The sequence below is a fragment of the Hippichthys cyanospilos genome, chromosome 21, assembly GCF_059441005.1.
Source record: "Hippichthys cyanospilos isolate Australia breed blue-spotted pipefish chromosome 21, RoL_Hcya_1.0, whole genome shotgun sequence".
In the NCBI taxonomy this organism is placed as follows: Eukaryota; Metazoa; Chordata; class Actinopteri; order Syngnathiformes; family Syngnathidae; genus Hippichthys; species Hippichthys cyanospilos.
The window spans coordinates 3,426,615-3,447,304 of NC_142389.1; the positions used below are offsets into that span (position 1 = coordinate 3,426,615).

At 39.4% G+C, this 20,690-nt stretch overlaps 1 protein-coding gene across 1 annotated transcript; it reads right to left on the reverse strand.

The window, feature by feature from the left end:
* Positions 1-13,916: 13,916 nt before the first annotated feature.
* Positions 13,917-19,225, reverse strand: stx12 (syntaxin 12). Its single transcript, XM_088405650.1, has 10 exons — positions 19,142-19,225; positions 18,424-18,560; positions 17,492-17,561; positions 16,934-17,033; positions 16,650-16,787; positions 16,358-16,401; positions 15,714-15,819; positions 15,554-15,626; positions 15,339-15,421; positions 13,917-14,704 (listed from the first exon to the last, which is right to left on the reverse strand). The coding sequence occupies exons 2-10, from the start codon at positions 18,521-18,523 to the stop codon at positions 14,612-14,614; spliced, it is 807 nt and encodes a 268-aa protein (XP_088261776.1). The 5' UTR covers positions 18,524-18,560; positions 19,142-19,225; the 3' UTR covers positions 13,917-14,611.
* Between the last annotated feature and the right edge of the window lie 1,465 nt (positions 19,226-20,690).

The window sequence follows — 20,690 nt, forward strand, 5'->3', positions numbered from 1 at the left end:
GCCAATTTTGGGTTGGCAGCATCCAAAAATTGGACGATTTTATATTTAATCGGGTGTTTGCTACTGTAATGCTAAATTGTTCAGTTATATCTATAAATATGTAGGATAAATTTATTAACACCCAAAAACACTTTTTTTAAATGGTGTGGTCTGTCTTGTGACATGATGATGACACTTTTGACTGGTCTCTACCGCCACCTACTGTCTTGTGGTGAGACACGTCAACAAAGTATTTTCTGTTCGCTGACATATTTTGACCGCCGCTCAACGGAATGTAGTAAAAATCGCAGGAAAATCAATGTAATCAATCCTATTTAAATGCATCTCAAAAATTGTAATTATAATGGTTTTATATGGTCCAAAATTTGGACAATGATTATTTTTGTACACAAAATCTCGCACGCCCAGCTGCAATCCCAGAGAAATGTCAGAATCGTTGCATTTTGAATTTTTACTTGTCAACTGCGGGAAAATTGTGTGGCTAGTAAAAATGTTGCATGGCTAGCGGTGAGGAAACACAGTCTGGGTCACGACCTTACATCATTTGTTTTATCTCAGCTGACTCGTATTTCCTGTGCCATGACTTCACCTGTTAAACCCTGACCAGTGTTATTAGAGCCAGATTAGCCCGTGACCCAAGAGGGTGGAGTGCTCCTACGAGTGCGGTCGGGCTGAACAAGCTGATTACGTTGAGCAATTTTTCCTGCTCAAATATAAAGCCGGGTCCTTTGATTCCAGCTTCCCTCCATCTGTCGTAATGAAAGGAAAATGGATAACATTAACACAAAGCTGTATTAGTTTATAATCCGGAGGTCTGATACAATACTATTTTTTTAATCAACAATATTGTAATTCCGTATTCCGAATTTATAATAGACTTTTTAAAAGTCCACAGAGATATATAATGGATCAACAACTGTAAAATGGCGTTTTGATTGTGGAAAAAGGGGACCATGAGACAAACAGTTGTTCATGCATGCAGTTTACTTGTTTGCCTTGAGATGGTGCTGGTGTGTTGGTGATGAGTAGAGAGACAAACACCTTTTTAGGACGTTTAATTTGTACGTTTTTATTTTACATTTTCAGTGATCCAGGAATCATTTATAAGTACACACGAGCAATAATATATTTTTGGGGGGATTATTTTGAGCATGTAAATTTACTTAAGTTTTGTTTGGGGTCGTGCAAAGTTCTTCCTGTGTGATGTCATTGCTAAACTCCAAACAACGTGCTAACAAGGCGAACGTGATACAATTGTGATACAATCATAGCATTTGAAAAGAGGTGTGCAGACTATTTATATCTTTTTCTATCCATTGTCATCTTCACTAAAACACGAAGCTCTTTGTTTAATCTAGCCTGGGTTGTTAAAAAAAGTTATGGAGAGCCTGCGTCGTTATTTTTGGAAATCCCAAAAACCAGTCATTTATCCATATTATTCACTTCTCCTTATTTTACTCTGCTGTCTGCAGCCAGGTCTGCATCGCAAATCGAAAAATGTTCTCAATTCTTGTCTGGATAGGGTAGAAATAAAAAAGGAATCTCAGACAAATTGTGATTGATGTGTTTAACAAAAAAAGTAGAAGTAAAAAAAAAAGCAATAATCTTTGAAATGTATCAGTCAGAAAAAAAATAAATAAATTACTAGGGCATTGGTTATACTACAATCCACTGTGAAGACCGTCATCCGCAAGTGGGGAAAATGTGGCACACTAGTGAAAACCGGTCACAGGTGCTGCCAAGAAGCCTTCAGTAACATCGAGGGAGCTGCAAGAATTTTTGGCAAGTACCGATTGTATACTTTCTGTGACAGCAACTTCTTGTCTGTTGCTGGCAAAGGAGTCGGGTGGTCAGACGGAAGCATTTTCTTATAAAGAAAAACATTCAAGCTGGACAAATTTTGGCAAAAACATGGGCTGAGTTAATAACATCCAAGGCGAGCTTACTGGCCATCATTTCAAAAGGTATTTCTGGCACATAAATATAAAAAATAAAACATTACCGCCACAGTGAGGCATGGTGGTGACAGCATCAAGCTTTGGGGACTGTTTTTCTTCAGCTGGACATGGACCACTATTTATTTGAGACCAGAAAATGTTGGCACAAAGCTATGGAGTAAGATTGTTGTCAAAAAGACTAAAGCTTGTACACCCGTTGACACACACACAAATACAAACAATTCTATTTGTCTCCTTAAGAAGGCTTTAGTTTGTTTTAGACAGTTGCTCCACTCGCGCTTTGCTAGAACGTCAAGTCCAACTCTAAAGCTGCCGTGTCAAGCTGTCTTCCTAGTGCATTTAGTCAGGATCCCGAGTCTAGTTTCCGAGTCTAATCTCAGTGTATAAAGGCTTTATACTTTTGCACTTCTGTTTCCGGTCTCCAGCTCCAAATTTTTCTTCTCACAAGTTAAGCTTTTTTTCTCATAAGATCATGATGTACTTTCAAAGGCCCACTCCTTGTCCACAAACTGTATCGTGAAGCTCAAATATGGCTCAGATGTGCGACTCAACCAAAGACCACCGGTTGGTGCAAAGTATTTCACATCTTTAAGATCAGTCTCCAACTTTCCTCAGTCTTCGTCATATAGCTGTGGCATTGTAGTTTGAGGGAAAAGAATTCTGCCAGGAATTTCGTACCTCGGGTCAAGGTCTTCAGATTCAATACTTGAATCTATTTTTCTCACTTGAGTTTAAAGACACAGAGTGTTTCTCTAGACAAGTGTCCAGAGTCAAGACAAACAGCAGTCGCAAGTGCCAACATAACCGCTTGGAGTGTCCGCAATTGTTTTTTATGTATTTTCTTTCTTTGTAAAACTCATTTTAAATGGAAACAGAATGAAACAATAAAATGTATAGCAAACACCCACTGGAAATGTCATATTCAAACCATACGGTGAGTACCAGGGATGTCCGATACCATTTTATCTCAGACCGATACTAGTACCAGATGATAATACCAAGTACCAATACCATTAACAAATTTGATATACTCTATACACCCCCCCTCCCCCAAACAATGAAAGATCATTTTAAAGACAAACCTTTAAATGCCAATCTACCTCTGAAACCCACTCAATTCATTCGTGTCCACTGCTGTGTCCATTTTGTCTCATCCTAAGAAATCATTGAAATAATGTGCTAAGCACACTAGGACTTAGCAGGTTAGTCGGCCAGTTCATTCTTTTTCACCTGACCACGTTTCCTTCAATCAGTTCAATCCCCACCAGGTGAAAACTAATTGATCCCCCTACGTATAGGCCTTTTTGTCCTGCTTCCATTTGTTTTCATACCAACCTCCCGCTTCAGCCTGCCCAGCTATATTTGATTTCTACTCTTTAATTTCTAGCGTCTCGCCATTGATTGGTTATATTTTCAACCATATTTGGTCATTGAACCAGGTCTTAAAATTATAAAAATCACTCGACACATTAAAGTCGTAGGTAAGCATTTGGCAGCAATTTTTTGCATGTTACCATCTCCCGGTCCGTGTCAGGCTCCTTGAAACGAAACCATTGCCAAACCGCAACATTCCAGTTCTCATACTGTAAATGTGCCGCACTTGAAGCTCGGTTTGTTTTGTTTGGTCTTTCACTCTTTTGCCCATTTCATTTCATCCCATACCAGCTCGCGCCCTTCCAAGATATTCATTGTATTTGAACCGTATGACTTTAGATGAAAAAAACTGGCTCTTATATGTTCCAAATCCTTTGACATGTTAACTCTGGTTAATTATATATGGAAGTAGAAGCAAAATAAAAAAAATCTGATCCCCCTAACCCTAATGTCATTATCGCTCAAGTAATAATGATTTCAGAGAATGGTGACTTACTGTAGCTACTCTGAAAGTTTTGCGGGTGGCTTATATAATCATTGTCTGGCTTGAATAAAAATTGCAGGTTAAAAATAGAGGGCATACTAGTGGTCTCTACCTCAAGTATAGATGTTTTTAACAGCCAGGCAAAACATATCTTGTTCTGTGCAGACAGTCATCTTGATGACTGCGTTGGAAATCAAAAGAACAATGAAGCCAGTGTTTTTATAGCTTTCTATTTCTGCCATACACCTCCAGCACACACACACGTACGATTCCCCCCGCATTTTACCCTCCGGTGGAGAAAAACACTTAATTCATCGTCGAATCAGAGAAGTTCTTTGAACTTCCTCTACAAACTGATGTCAATATTATGCAGTTGAATCCAAACTCAAAATGCTATAAAACTAGATTTGCAATAACAAGGAGTGGAAAAAGGTGTGTAAAAGTTGGCACAGGAGGATTTAGGTTGTCCTGAGGTGTACTCACACAGACATGCATTCAGCTGTAATCTTTGGTTTTATCCTGAGACTTGTTATTTTACAGTCTGCTCTGGTTGGCCTATTAACCTTCCATTCAGTCCTCCGTGGCTTTGTTTTGTTTGGCTATCACCAAATTAAGTATGCGGGTCCATTCTATCAGGGGGATTTTTAAAACGGGGGGACACGTTAATCACCTGCCCGGTAATTTAGAATTTCAATTACCGCATTTTTCGGACTATAAGGCGCACCGGCATATAAGCCGCAGCAGTAAAATATGAGCAAAACAAAAACAAAGATTTTTGTCACAGATAAGCTGCATTGGACTCGAAGCCCTTTGAGATTTCGGTGATTTAGGGCGATACAAATAAAATTGGATTGATTTGATTGATAAGGCGTAGGTGATAAAATGAGATATTTCCGCAAAAAGATGGCACTTGGGAGTTTATCTTTTTGTTGTTGTTGTTGTTATTTAATTTTTTTGCACATAATATTGCTCATAATACAGTATACAATCATAAATACATAAATTAAATCATAATAACCGTTGACTCTATATAAAATGTACACATCACAAATGTACCCAAAATTTTAGTCATTCTCTTATTCAATTTAGACATATATTTTCTATTGTTATTTTTTTAAATACTATATTTTTAAAACTCTTTTGGAGCACAGCCATTAATTCACATCTTTCCAGTTCTTTTTTTTATAGTTGTTTCATAATTTGAAACCTTGAACAGATCCACACATTCGCGGCTATTTGTGGCTAGCAAAAAAAATAAAAAAAACAACAGATAAGCCGCACTGGACTATAAGCCGCAGGGCTCAAATTATGAGAAAAATGACACGGCTTATATCCGAAAACACGGTAACCTAAAATGTATATTTTAGAATGCCGAGAAATCCGCACAAGCGTGAGGTGAAGCTGCAGACTTCACATAAATTGTACCGAGTCAAGGATTAGACCTAAGATCGATCTGCTTCACTAAGTGGACGATTTGAGCATTGACTCGCTCACTGAAAGTTTTAAATTGTGTAACTTCTTAGGTTTTCAGTGTTATACACTTTACGACTGCGCATTACATATTTTTCTCTATTATTTGGCAAGCTGGAGGCCTACCAGGGTTACAAAAACTCCTTGTCTTTAATGAGGTGAGGTGGACGGCTAAAAATAGAACCCGGGATGGAACCACAGTGGTACCCTCCTCCTCTGTTCACTCAGGATGTTGTTTAAGTCTGCTACATTCCTTACACGCTTAGCCAGCCTGCAAATTTGTCTCTTCCCGTTTGCGCTGTTTTTCTGCATCCACCCTCTAATGGTGGCAGAACACTGTGTACTAGCTACGTTCAAATCTTTGTTTGTAAACAATCGCTTCTTGAGCCGACGCTATTATTTTGAATGGAATTCCTCACATCCCATTTGTACTGCATAGTGCAGTAAGTACTGCAATCGGAGATTCGTGGGGGCCCAGTTGCTTGAAAGAATGATGAGACTTAAGATAATGAAATGGTCTAAACTTTTTCCGTTAAGATCCGCAAGTAGTTATTGTTATGATGTCATACGTAAACAAGATGGACATAGGCCCATTATTTTTCTTTCGTCACAGATAAAGACAGGAAAACTAGAATAGATAGGTGCGCGACAAGGTAAGAGATGTCCACTTCGCGAGATAGCACCAGAAACTGGACAACACATTTAGAGCGGTGCCATACTAGCAATAATGGCAAGGTAAGCGGACATTAATTTTCATTGTATAATTGATATAGTCTATAAATAGTTGTGGTCAATTTGTATCAAGCTGAAAACACTTACGTAAAACAGTACGTTAAACAAAATTACGATGATGTAAGCTAGCTGCTAACGTTAGCCCTACAAAACTTGCAATAATTAGAGCAGAAAAACTGAAAAACTTGAAAATTCTGGAATAGCTGTGGGTATTCTTTTGGCATTGTATAGATAATCTGAAATATTTAAAGTTGGAACGTTTGAATGGGCCAAATAATGTAGAAAAAATAAACATGGGATAAACGGAAAAATGTGGAGATTTTTGTGGGTGTTTCCGTGGCAAAAATGTAAAGCTTTTTGTGCGAGTTAATGTTTGCTATTGCTTTGGATCATCTGAAACACTTAAAGTTGGAACATTTAGAATATTTTGGAAGAAAATTTTGAAATTGCAAGAAAAAAATACAACATTTGGATTTCTCCGAAGGTTTTGCGTTGTACGAAAAAACAGGAAATGCATGCATTTTTTAAAATAATTTTCAGAATATTTTATCCATCTACAAAGTAAAATCGACTCCGAATAGTCCCTCTGCTGTCTAATTTGCATGTTTTCAACATTCTAATCGAAACGTACAAGTTCCCAAATATTTGAGAACACACACGCAAGCGCACACATTTGTCCCGAGGGCAACTATGAAGCACATTTCTGTCCGTTTTTTTACGCCCAGGCTTTTCCTGTTGACCTTTCGCATGGATGAGGGACATTCACCTAACTTGAGTTTCGGGAAGGTTTAACCACATGAGATTCGGATTCACATTTGTGAGGTGAAACCGTGTGAGCGTCCACTGAATTCCTGTAAGTATGGAGGAAAAGGACGCCAGCGCTGACAGGAACACGGAGCTTAGAAATACACGACTCATAAACTGAGATGCTTCTGTTGAATATTGTCAATGGCGTTTTCAAATATTAGTTTGCTCGCCACTTAGTATCAATTTTTTTTTTACACTTCTTACAATCATGAGGCAAGTGCCCCAAAAAAAAATGTTGTGGTTTGTTTTATTTTAATCAATTTTGAACATGTGTCCATTGTCCAATTAAACAACATTTTAAAGGAAAAAATAGCTTTACAATACAGTGTTGAGCAAGATACTTTAAAACTGTAATGCATTACAATTGCAATGCAATTACATTACATTATTATTGTATTTGAAATGTAATGCATTACACTACTATTGCATTACTTTTATATTACTCTCACCAACATACCTGGAAATGTGAATATGTAAACCTTCAAAACAAGGTAAAAAAATCATTTTTTTGAATTTTAATCCCTTTGTTACTTAGCTTCACAGCATAGCGATGCATTGTTTATGCTTCAGGCAAAACTGTTCCCGAGTCTTTCTAAGTTTCACGAGTATGGGATTGTGAAACATTCTGTTCAAGACCCCGATCCCTTCTCAGGTGTTTAGAGACTTTTGGTCTGAACTTGCCTATAAATTTTATTGCTACCCGCCCGTTGTTCTCTGGAACTGTCACAATGGTCATTAAAAGTTATCTCCAATCATTACTAATGTGTGGTGTAAAGCATTCCCGTGACACCAGCGTGGTCATCTACCGTTGAATGATCTGTGGCCTTGTTCTCTGCATGTCTGGATTTTTATTACACTTTTACTGTGTTTTAGGGATATCCATGGGAAAAGAATGGATAGAAAGGAACATATTATGGAAATTCGAGTGCGATGTCTGCCAAATGTGAATTTAAACATCGAGTAAATCTTTTTTGAGTTGCCTATTCCCTGAAATGTTTCTGTCCGTAAGTGATGTAACAGTGAGGCTAATTTACATAATTCTGCCCTGAGTTGAACTTTACTGCTGCTGGTTTTGCAGGTAGGGTGGTAGGCTTGCTGGTGCCTATCCCAGCACTACAGCATTACGTGAGTGAGTGAGTGATTGATGAAGTTCCGCTTCTCTGAATGAAAACACAAATGGTGCTTTGCTCATGAATAAATATCTCCAAATTAGAACACATATCATTATATAGCTTTGATATTGTGTTTTCACCATTAAAATAAATGACTAATACCATTTGCACTTCAGATCTTTTTAACATATTCCCTAAAAAACAGGCGTTAAAAAATGTGTAGACCCACACAAACACCACTGAAGCAAATGTTCCACATTCAGGACTTTGTTACATTTTTCCCATAGGTTTTTCATTACAGACATGCATCGATTGCAAACTGGGATATTTCCATCAGTATCATAAATGAAAGGGGAATGTGAGAGGTAGAAAAACAGTCCTGAAAAATCTACAAGCCTTGAAGGAATGCTCTCTTCTGCAGCCGTACTTCTCGCTCATGGCAGGAAGTGCCAGTCAAACCGCAGGAATGCAAAGCACTAAACCAGACATGGTTTTCCACAAGAGAGCAAAACCGAGGGGGGGGGACACGTGTCTGAATGAGAAAAGAGGGGGCCGAACGGTCATTTATGAAAATTCAGACAGTCAGAATGATGGCGGGAGAAATAGAGAAGGTGTCTGTGTTGTTCCTTGCAGCCAAGCAGCGGCTGCAAACACAGAGACTGGCATGTGGTCCTCTTACTTTTACCCTTTGCAGTGACATCTATGTGGAAGAACAAGGGGAGGTTCATTACAATAGAAAAGCTTGATTTTTCGTCAACCCCCCTCTTTTATCAGCGAGCAATTTCTTCAAGTCGAATCAAAATTCTCAACCCTTAATTCGAAACATTACTTTTGGGCGGCGAGATTGTGCACAGTATGCATTTTGGTTTATGAAACCAGGACTAAGAAAGGGAGCAACTACTGAAGTGATTATTGTCACATTGGCTTTAGACTGATTGCAGTTTGACAGTAGAATGGTCGATGGTAAATAAACAGCATTATTTATTGCACTTAAAATGCTAACGCTAGGTTAATCCTGCACCTTAAATAGTGTCTTTCTTCATCTAAAGTAAACATTTCAATAACATGAATTTACCATATTTCCCAAAGCCATCACAATAGAACCCTGCAGGTTCTAATATGATTCTTTTTACCATCTACTTATGATTTTTTCACGGACAAATCTCCAGTGTTTAATAAATACAGTATTCCATAGTCTAGTCACATTGGATCACTGAAAATTTACCGATCACATCACAGTGGACTGAACTACTAGTTTATATGCCAACAATGTCGCCTTTCATATCTTGAATTTTCTCTCATTACGAGAGACAATATTTTTTCGCCGAAGGATTTCGTAAGGTGATTTTTTTTCATAACAAGGCATAAGTAGAGGTACTACTGTATGTAGGAGGTGCACAGAAATTAGAACTGAACGATAAACGAGAACTAACACAATGCCTCCAAGGCATTTGACGGGTCCTGGATTTTCAGGATTTAACCTAACCTAACTGTTGGAGCATCCCAACACCACGGTACACAGAAAAGCCTGAAGATCCAATCATGATGGTGGGACAACATTGCTAACTACTAAAACCCTCAGGTCCCCTATTGATAGATTGCTGGAGTAATAGCAGGAAAATTGCTCAGACATGGAGTGTACTTGATCTGACTACAGAAAGTAGTCTGTTCTGCACCGGCTGCAGTCGAGAGCTGCGGGACCTTGTAAGGAACTGGCAGAGATGGATTTGTCCCTGTGGAGCGCAGCTGGAGCAGGTCTAGGAGGAGAGGAAATACCACTGGCACCAAGCAAGGACAGGCATGCCTCGCCTTTGACAGGCCGGATAAGACGCGGCGGGTCAGGAGGAGAGCGGCCCCGCTGGCCCACAATGCATCGCTCCGTGTCGCTGTAAGACGTCAAGAACGAGAGAGGGGATTTTTCTCCCTCAAGTAATCCCATCGGTCCTCTATTGAGGACCGGGTGGCATTTCACGTCACCTCCCCTCCTGCCCACCCTCCTTCCCCGTTCCCTCTTAGCGCATTAACACACACCCAGACGAGAAAAACCCTTGAAGTCTTTCCAGCTTCGCCATTTGCCCCATCTGGAAGTAATTAAAGAGGGGAAAAGGTGGATGAGGTGGCCAGACCAATTTTCAAAGAGTCAGTGCGACCCACCCAAAAGTGCGTAGCGTGCGCACTCTTAGCCCATTCCCCACAATCCTCCTGTGACACCACTCCTACCGCCATTTGGCTTCCCGGTCCCGGATCATTCAATCATTCTTGTATATACGATATGTCCAACTCTCGGCTCTCTAATTGGGTGTAGATATATTTAGCCCACGTATATAGATTTGTTTGTCCTGATGTGAAGAAAAAAATCTGGGTTTGCCAGTCCAGAAACAGAACTGTGGGTCAGATACAGCTGGCATTTTTGCATGCTAGCATCCATTTTGTTTCGTAAAATATTTTTTGAAAGCAGACATTACGTCAAATCACGTAATTTGCTTTTTTGTTTCATATCAATCTTAATTTGAATGACTGGTTTAAAGAATAAAGACCAGGCAAGGATTTTTGAATACATGATGAAAACGTAAATTAACCTTGTGAGGTATTTTGTCCAAGCCATTTCACATCAAAGGTAAAGCATTAAAAAAAAAGACGCAAGGGAGCTGAAATTTGACCCAGCTAGTGAATATATGTTCAACATAGCACGGCCACTTAACATAATCCTCCAAATATAAAACACATCCGTGTATAAGACGGGATCAAATTCTGGTATTTTCTATGTTAGCATGGCTAAGACCCACCAACACTTTGTCAACAATGTAAAAATGTTAGCAAAAGAATACATCTCGGAAATGCATTATGTCAATGTGATGGCCCTACTAAGCGACAGCAGTGTGTATGTATGTGCATGAGTGTGTAGTCTCCAAGAGATGTAACGCTGTGGGAAAAAGCATACCTAATAGTAACTCTAAGCAGGCACTGTGACTGATAAGAACCAATACAACATACAGTTTGCGGAGGAGTGGGAGTGTCCTGTTTACATTCCAGTGACTTGCGTCACATTTTCCATAAGGTTCACCCTGGGATAATTAACAGAAGCAACCAATAGCAGATGTCAGGCATGCTTTGATGGTGTTGATGGCGTTTGTTTACTCGCAGTTTGAACACTTGTATACTGGTCTGCACAGCGACTGGAAAGCTTGCAGTGACACTTTGGCTCCAGTATTTACTTTCGTCACAGGAAGAATTGTTCAAATGTTGGTCATGATATCAAGTCTCGCACGAGCATGGCATTTCTATTTGCATCATTCCCATCCAAATACCATGTAATAGTGACGCACAGAACTTGGTCCGCTCCCTCGCGGAGAAGCTGAGGTGTTTAAAACCGCGCCTGACTAGAACTGGCGCACGTTGCGAGTGTGCACTTGATACAAACTTTGATGGAGCACACACAACCTCAGGGACAATACTCACCCACAACACAATCTGTTTGAACTGCTGCCATCAGGCAGATGCTACAGGAGCCTGAGGGCCAGAACTGCCAGGCTGGCAAACAGCTTCTACCCACAGGTCATCCGGATCCTGAACAAATCCCTCACGCGCTAATCTGGCTCATCACCAGTTATTTTACCGCAGGCACAGATGCACCTTCCAACCCTGCTAAATACATGATCTATTAATTTATTAATTTATTTATTAGTCTGTGACCTGACACTTTAAGACATAGCCATTAACTGGTCGGCACCGCCACCTACTGTTTTGAGGTGAAACACAAGTCAACAAAGAATTTAATGTTTGTTGACATAATTTGACCGCCGCTCAAAGGAATGTTGCGAAAATCGCAGGAAAACCAGTGTCGTAAATCCTATTAAAATGTATCTAAAAAAATTGTAATTGTAATGGTTTTATATGGTCCAAAATTTGGTCAATGGTTATTTTTGTACACAATATCTCGCACGTCCAGCTGAGATCACATGGAAATGTCAGAATTGTTGCATTTTAAAATTGTATATGTTTTAATCAATCAAAGGAATTTCCATAATTTGTAGGATTATGCCACGACGATTAAAAGGGGAATAAAACAATATGCGATTGCATTTTTCAAATGAAAATATGTTATGACCAGCGGGTCAAATGTTGTTTTTAGATGCGTTCTACTGTGTTCTCTCCTAGGTTTGTGTGTGTGTGCCTTTTTGTTGGAGTGAGTCAATTGTGTTCAGGTGGTGTCCTCCCATTGGCTGGCTCTCCTGATTGCTGCCCTATTTAAACAGCCTGTAGACAGAGCTCTGTTTCTCCCACAGCCAGTAAACGCCACGTTTCAGGAAGCGATACGAATACTGTGGATTAGTTGTTCGCTGCGTTTGTTTAGGTGGGAAGAATCTGTAAATAGATAGAATAGTAGTAGGAAGGAGACGCCATTTCTGTTTAAACATTTTTCTCCTGTTTTTGTGTTAGGTAGGTAGTTGAGACAATTGTCATTCGTTTCCGTTTTGTTTGTGCTAGTTAGGGATTTAGAAGATCTTTTGTTTATTTTCTTTGTTTGCTTTCCCTCTGAAGACAATCAAAACTGCTGTTTTTGTTCAATACTCTAGTTTCACGGGCCTTTTCTGGTGGTGAGAGTAGATGGGGGAGCACACACGTTATATCCCCTAGACTGGGTGTAACAAATTGTACAAAAGCGTTTTATTCATTTATGTAATGCACACAAATGATTCTTGGTTAAAAAGGAAAAAAAAAAGCTTACTTGGTGGCTGGTATTAACACGTCACAAGAATTGGCGAGTCGTTTAGAAAAAGAACAGTCAGAAAACTAGCCAGTCAAAAGCAGACATGGAAGTATGATCCCTTGGTTTAAAAAAAAAAAAAAACGTTTTCTAAAACACATCGTTGTTCCTTCTCACGCACCTTTGCGCCATTGATGAAGATTGACTCTGGCAGCAGTATGCACCCAAGATTAGCTGCTCTGATTGAAGACAGACAAATATAATAAAGTATAAAGCCACTCAAACAGCACACACCATTATTTGCTCTTAGGTAACGTAATTTTACAGCGCAATGTGCAATAGTAAGAATAAGAGCCTGCAGAATGTTCCAGTCGCCACCCAATATAGAATTGGCTCCGAATGTATGTAGTTTTTTTTTTTTTTTTTTTATGATTTACACATCATCATTAAGGATTTGAAATAAAAGAGTGAACATATGATGGAAGAGTCGTATTTCAGTTGTAATTGGTCTCCAAAAAATATGGCGTTAATCACCTTAGGGGCCAGTTTATGTACCTGCATTTTAGGACTCAGAAGTACTGTATTCGGGCAATGGACTTGGACCATCCAGCCGTGAAGGTCCTCCACCCTCCCCGTTCATGTATTCTGCCTTACTTCAGCAAATTATTGTTGAACTTTTGTTCCTCGTTTGCTCCCTGCAGACTGTCCTCACGGAGAATCTCATTTCTGTTTGAAATCCTGACATTTACATGGAGACGGGTTTGGGGGAGTTTCAGTTTGTGCCTGTAGAGGGTGCTAAAGCAAACCTTTTCTCATTTGCTGGATGCGCATCCAATGTTGGATGGGTTTGGTCAGAATAAAATCTGAATAAAAGGCCAAAGAATGTACAATTATCCCTCCAGATGTTAAAATGAACGCAACTAATAGCGGAAATGAATGACTAGTAAAACGACTTTTTGTAAAACCTTAAATATGAGTCTTGTGGCAGTTCTGTTTTTCATTATTACTTACTTCATAATCAAATTCACACACATGGACAATTTGGAGTCTTCATTGGCTCTGTATAAAACCTAACCATTCTTGTAGACCCCACATGCAAACCTCTTGCACCAATGCAAGACATTAGCGCCCCCTTGTGGATCTAAGGCCCAGTACTGCTTTTCAAAATACAAACAAGTTGTCCTGATTTCATGTAATTGTTTGCCAAATACATTTTTGTTTTCATCCAAGCATGATGAAATGTAAAAATAAAGACACACACATCATGAAAGTACTGTAATCAAGACATTTATTCCATATAGTGACGAGTCATATAAATCAATTCAAATGCTTCTTAGGACAGGCGTTGCGTTTCCCAGATATACTTTATACGGCCAGCTATAATGCAGAACTGTGTAATATTTACAAATATGGATTTACTGTTACCCGTTAAGACATGTGTACAACAGTTATACTACAACGACCACCTGGAGTCATCCCCATCATGTGCGTTTTACTCTAAGGCCCCAGCCAACTCTCGGAAGTGTTCAAACTTCAACTGTGCGATGCATACACTTAATTATGAGGAGATGACCGACAAATACTACACAGCCCCTAAAAATCACAATCTTTTAGATTCTTGCCTGGTTTGGTCTGCTAATTGCAATGATTAAACGTTTGAAACAGTGAAAATGTTAGTGCAGAAAAAGAAGAACAAATCACTCACTCCCCTGTGCCTCCTCGGTTACCCTTTAAACACATTTCAAATGTGTGTGTCTATAAAAAAAGCAAGAACAAAAAAAAAAAAAAAAAAACCCTTCCTTGATCATTCGAGTTTCGCGTGTTTGCAGGTTTTCACTAATTCATGTTGGCGGTCCTGATACAGTATCTGTCTGCACTTTTTATGGCGCCAAGCAGGTACTTTCAGGTGTGAGGAGGACAGAGGAAAATATATTAATAACAATGATGCAAATAATGTGGAGTGAAGTCACTTGGACACCTGCCAGATGATGATGCCAAGAATAATCAGCGCAATGGAGCAAACTAATGCCAGGATGCACATCTTCTTCCGAGACTTTTGCTGTCAGAAGAAAAGCAAACGAGTTGTTAGCAGATGTTAGCACCTTCTCATTCACTGTTCTTAATTATGGCCACTCATTTTTCTCCACTTGGAAGAATTTTCATTTTTAATTTATTTTAAAAAGTCCCACAATGCATAGCAAGAATTTTGCCACTCGATGAACTCAGTGAAAGGCTTGCGAATGTCATAAACTGTCCACTAGCGCCACCCCGGTGGTTTGGGGGTCTCAACACAAAATTTTCACTTTGTTGCAGTTGGAAGGATTAAAGCAAAAATCGTGAGAAATTCATGATAGAACATCGGGTTTTCAATATGTCCAAAATTGATCATATTTCCAATTTTCAATGGCAATAAATGAACCCGACAAGGGCTAAATTTGACATCTGCAGGGGGCACCTCCCGTTTGCAAGCATTTCGAAGGGACGGCAGGACGGCATATCGAAAGTCGACATGTTTTGACAATCCATGTAATATTTTAGGCTTCGGGTGATTTTTTTTTTAATGCTTCTCCTTTGATATAACACAGAAAAGCCCGAGTTGGGTCAAAATTTTGAGGTTAAGGCAGCGCAAGGAAATAATGACAGAAATAATCAATTCACTATAGACAGTACTTCAACATTAAGTAATAACTTGCTTGGTAGTAGGCAGCTCTCTGTAGTTGCTCAGCTCCTCGCTCCACATGAACTTCAGCATTCTCCACATTTGCTTCAATGCTATCTGTAAAACAACACATGCACAATGTACAATACAGTCAGTCATGCAATTCGGACCAAAAAAAAAAAAAAATCCAATCACAGATAATTTTATAGCCCAATAATGAACGAAAATCAACAACATTTATTTTCTTACCAATCATCTCTCCTTGATCATGGATCATCACTGCAAGGTCCTTAAAAATCTGGTTGACATCCATAATATCAGACTGTAGCAAACAACAGGAGGAAGACACGGATGAGAACTCGCGGGCATATTTTGATAGGACGGTGAACAACAAAAGAAAGACCGTGACCTCAAGCTGCCGAATGTTGGTTTCCCTCTCTTTAATAAGTTCCAAGTCCTCTTCTGTGATGGCCGCCTCCTCCGTCTGAGTGGTCATTTGACCCCAGTCTTCTTGACTGTTGAACACAAAACAGTAAAAAGCTGGATTGTATCGGTGGGACTATAGGTGGGTCGACACTGATTATACGAAGAAAAATGAAAAACGGAGAAGTAGTTAATTGATGAAATTGGAGATAGATTGAGATTTTTGGGATGAAAATATTGAATTGTGGAATAAGAATAAGGACATAGCCTGGGAAGCATATATTTTCAGAACATCCTGAAATATTGGAATGGTTTGAATCGGTCAAAAAATGTTAATGAAATTGAATGGCAAAAAAAAATGCTGGAATAAAACAATAATCATCAAGATGAAATAGAATGTTATGTACTGAGTAGGCATGGGCCAATATCAGATTCTGATAGTATGATAACCTTGCGCAAAAATATCACGGTGGACTCTTTTGGCAGTTAAAAATCACCACGATTATCGGCCCATGCCAATTCCCGAGTGGTCTTTAATATCTAAAGCCAAATCAAATCTAACAATAAAAATAACGTCTCTGTCAACTTGTCAAAATGCCATAAATGGTAAAAACATTCATTTTCACTTACTTATCGAAAGACACAAGCTTTTCATCTCGCAAACTGTCATCGGCCTGAAAGACAAGGGAAAAAAATTGCTGCTGTTGCAAAGTTTGAAGACCAAATGCTTTTGTGCGGCGATCTATATTATTTTGGATTTCAAAACCACCATTTGCATCAAGTGTCATGCAACGTCAACAAGTTCAGTCGGGTTTGATCTGCTTCAGCTTAGAGTGGTTAATAGTGAACACACATACAGTAATAAAAGCAATTAACTAATACGGTGAATAATTTATTAAAAAAATCAGGGCCTCCTACGTACCGATAGGCGAGATCCAGCTCTTGCTCGGGCGACTGACTCCTTCTCCTTTTCCGCCGCGCGCCTCTGGACCGCTTGAAAGTTGTTGAGAGCGGCGGAGAAATCGTTCATCAGCCGTTCTCGCTGAATCTTCTGCTGCCTCTGCAGATAAAACATGGCCACAGTCATGATATGAAATGAAAGCACAGGATGTAAGGGGTCATTGACAGTATTACATTCAGGGTTTGTTGGGAGACGGAATTTATTCAAGTCTACGGGATGTAGATGTTGCTGTGCAATGTACTAACTTGCTCTGAGGGTGATGACGGCAAAGGAACGGAGCCCAGCTCCTTCAGATGCTTGTTGGTTTCTTTCGCAAGTTGGTTAGTGTAGTGCTGTATCTGCTGCCTGCGGAAACGCAAAAGTTCACGTCAAAAAAAAATACGGCATCACAAGTTTCTCTCGCCATGTAATCAATGTTTTTTTTGTTGCACGAAGAATAGTACGAGTGTTCTTGAATTACCCTTTAGGTTCTTCGATGGAATTTTAGTTTGGGGGAGGGGGGGGGGGTTCTAGAAAGTCAAACTGCTTCAATGTGTTGCATGTGCTAATTCTCAGGGTACCTCACATGACATCATTTGGCGGGCTTCACAGGATAATCGCCGCTCTCTTTCTCTATATATTTTAAATAAACACTTAGTCTCATTTTTTTCCCAACTTTTTGCTTTCTCGATACTGATTAGATCTGATCATTCTTGGGTTTGAGTTGTTGGGCTTTGAAAAACAAAAGGTCAATCGCAGCCTGAAGTGGACACCGATTGTCTCGTGTTTGCCATTTCTATTAGTAATATTTTGTCAGTACATACAGCCGATCTTGAAGTTCACTGTTGTCCTGTCTGGTCCCCAACTGGCTCACCATGTTCTTGATTTGAGCGGCTGTCAGAGGAAAGAAAAAAAATCCCGTCAATCTGTACATAATTTGAGGAATTTGCTCTCACTTCGTAATATTTACAGCAGAAATTCTTCAGGAATGATGCTGTAAGTATAAGACTGTCAACATGAAGTATTTGGGAATAATCGTGATTATTGGCCATATATGGCAACATCCTGCTTCTTTTGAGTTCTGTCTGAAAGTACGCAGTGAATTAATCTCCGCTACAACACTCCTGATGAGATGATTTACCGGAAAGCCAGTGTGCAAGTGGCTTAAGAAGCAGCATGTGACTCGTCACATCACATGGCCCACTTTCTGTTCATTGGGAAAACACAAAGGCTCTCTGTCTGCATTATAACTCTCGACATGAACTCACAAGTTACAACACGGGACACAACATCTTATTTAAAAAAACAATAAAATAGCTGGATCAAAAACGTTGGCGAAAATAGTTTATCGGACTCATACACATCGGAGTGCCACATTTGACAGTGAATCCATGCAGCAAACATGGCTCCAATGCAACATCTCTGGTGCATCAGAAGAGATTACAACTTGCTAGAAATCAATGTAGTTCATGTTTATACAAACAAACACATCGGTGTTTGTGCATCGTGTTAGACTAAGATTCTTATTTATTATTGGAGAAATGTGACAGGTGACGAGAATACCACCCTCCCAAATGAAAACAGACATACTTAAAACATCTGGCGCAATCCTTTTCATGTCCGGAAGAAATTGTTATCATGACAGTCATGGATGGATATCACACAATCGCTTAGTTCACATCCTGGCAGAGCTCAGTTGAAGCATGAGTGAGACTTTGCATATTATAAACGTAATAAACTAGGCAATGGCACTTACTGTTTTGTGTGATTTTCTGGATATTGGAGCTGCATGTTTGGATGAGGGTGGTGAAGTCCCGAGGGACTGGGCGATAACTGTCTCCTTGACCGTAAGACATGCTGTCTCTCCGAGGACCGTCTGTCTTGAAACGCTAGCTGCAGATTGAAATGCAAGTCAAATATTGTGCACGTTTTAGTCGTAACACCGGCGGTACAGTGTCATGAGGAAACCTACAGAATTGCAACCTTCCACAAAGCTTTACGTAGAGCAAACTGATACAATTGTGACTATTATAGGAACGCCGGATCCCAGTACGGTACCGAAATAATCAGGATTCTATGATTTAATTGGATTTCGAATGAGGTCAGCTATCATTGATTTACAGGCGCTAGCTAAGTAGTTAGCTAGATAATGCCTTACAGAAAAAGACCGAAAGGAAGAGCTAAACGCGTACGTTCGATTTGTTCACACACAAGTTTTTGTTTTTATACACGCGCCGAGGCCCGGATAGCACAATTGTACTTCTGAAACACACTGCTGTGGATTGACACAAATTTGCGTAGATTAAATTGAGAGCTGCTCAGCTGTTAGCATTTTAGCTTCGTGAAGCTAAAACGTCAGATAACCAATCAACGATTTGAAATTTATGAAGGTTTTGGCTATGGATTTATTCAACAAGACAGTTTAGACACAAAATGTTTCATGCTGAAGGGTATATATTAAGGATAATACTTGCTTATTTGTCTGTGCACCAACACATAGGCGTAATGTTTTCCTCTTGCCGTCAAAAAAAAAAATCCTGCCCTTCCTCGTTGGTCACATGACATGGAACGTCACGTGGGTGGAGCTACTCCTGCGATGAGCGAATGCTACTGAGGGACACATTACATTTGAATGTACTGAATTTACTTTCGCTTTCAAGATAACTTTTACGTTTTTTTTTTAATCAACTTTGCATTTTTTTCAAAAACTTTGACTTATTATCTTGTCATTGTGGTTATGAAACTTACTAAAAACAATCTAATACAGTATTCTTCAGAACATGTACCAGGCACTTAAACATACCTAAAAAAAAAAACTTAAACAAAACAAAAAGTGATGACTAATGTGACATATTAAACAAATAATTAATACATTTCCATAACCTGTATCATTAAAAGATTCACAAATTCAAAAAATATTGGATGACTAATTATAGTAAAATCTATTTTTTGTTTAACTATTTTAAATGAATATACAGCATAACATCAAACTTTTGTTTCTTTCTTTAATTTAGAAAGATGACAAGCTAAAGTGGTTCTTTAAGCCTGTAAGTAAAGTACCAGATCTTGACTGGTAAAACATCTCTAAAGCACATTTTCCCAAAGCTAAGCACGATAGAAAATGTGTTGCTGTAAACACACTTCCATCATCAATGAGACACATTAATTTTACTCCTTATTAAGTGTATTACATTTCTTCTACTCACATGAAAATCAACATATGAGTACATGTAACTTATAATTTGTTATGATTTTACTATACAGTATTATTTTCATTTTTAATTAATCAAGGTGACTCAGCTGAGCGATAAGGCAGCGTCTCAGTATCTTCTACTGACCAATTGTCCAGTGGTATGACTTTGCAATACAGTATATTTTGCACCAGAATAAAGGTATTTATGGACGGACATTACTGATAAAGCAAATTCTTACTCATTAATCATTTAAAATTGTGTGTGATGTTTGTTTTCTAGGAAGAGAAGTTTCCAATTGTGACACCTAATTTGAGAGAATCCAGCATCTGTGCTGCCAAAAATTGCAGTTTCCTAGGTAGCATTTTATTTTTTTTGCAATCTGAATAAAAGCCGCCGAGGGTCAAAAGGTCCTTTGACAGCTGACTCGGGTGAAGTGCGTCCAGCTCAGGCCACAGCTGGTCCATCAGGCAGCAGGCTAAGGCAGGGCGAGCGGCCGGCAGCTCTCTGTTTAAATGAATATCAATCATGCCTCCCGGGCCGAGTGAGCCGCCGCCCCTCCATCGACCCCCGGCCGCTGATTGGTCCAGAGGAGACCGACCTGCCATCAGCCGGTGAAAGGCGCTGCATCATTGTCCGCTCAGCGGCAGCGATGAGGCCGAATACGTAATGAGCCCGATCCGGGGTGAGGTGTCATCCGCTCACTTCTTCTCAGAGTGGCTTTGGACATGACCAGCAGCCATCAGCGGGCCCGTCACTGGACCGAGAATTCAAAAGAATAGAAATGCTCTAGTAATAGGAAGATAGATTTTTAGCTTACTAACCAAAGAAT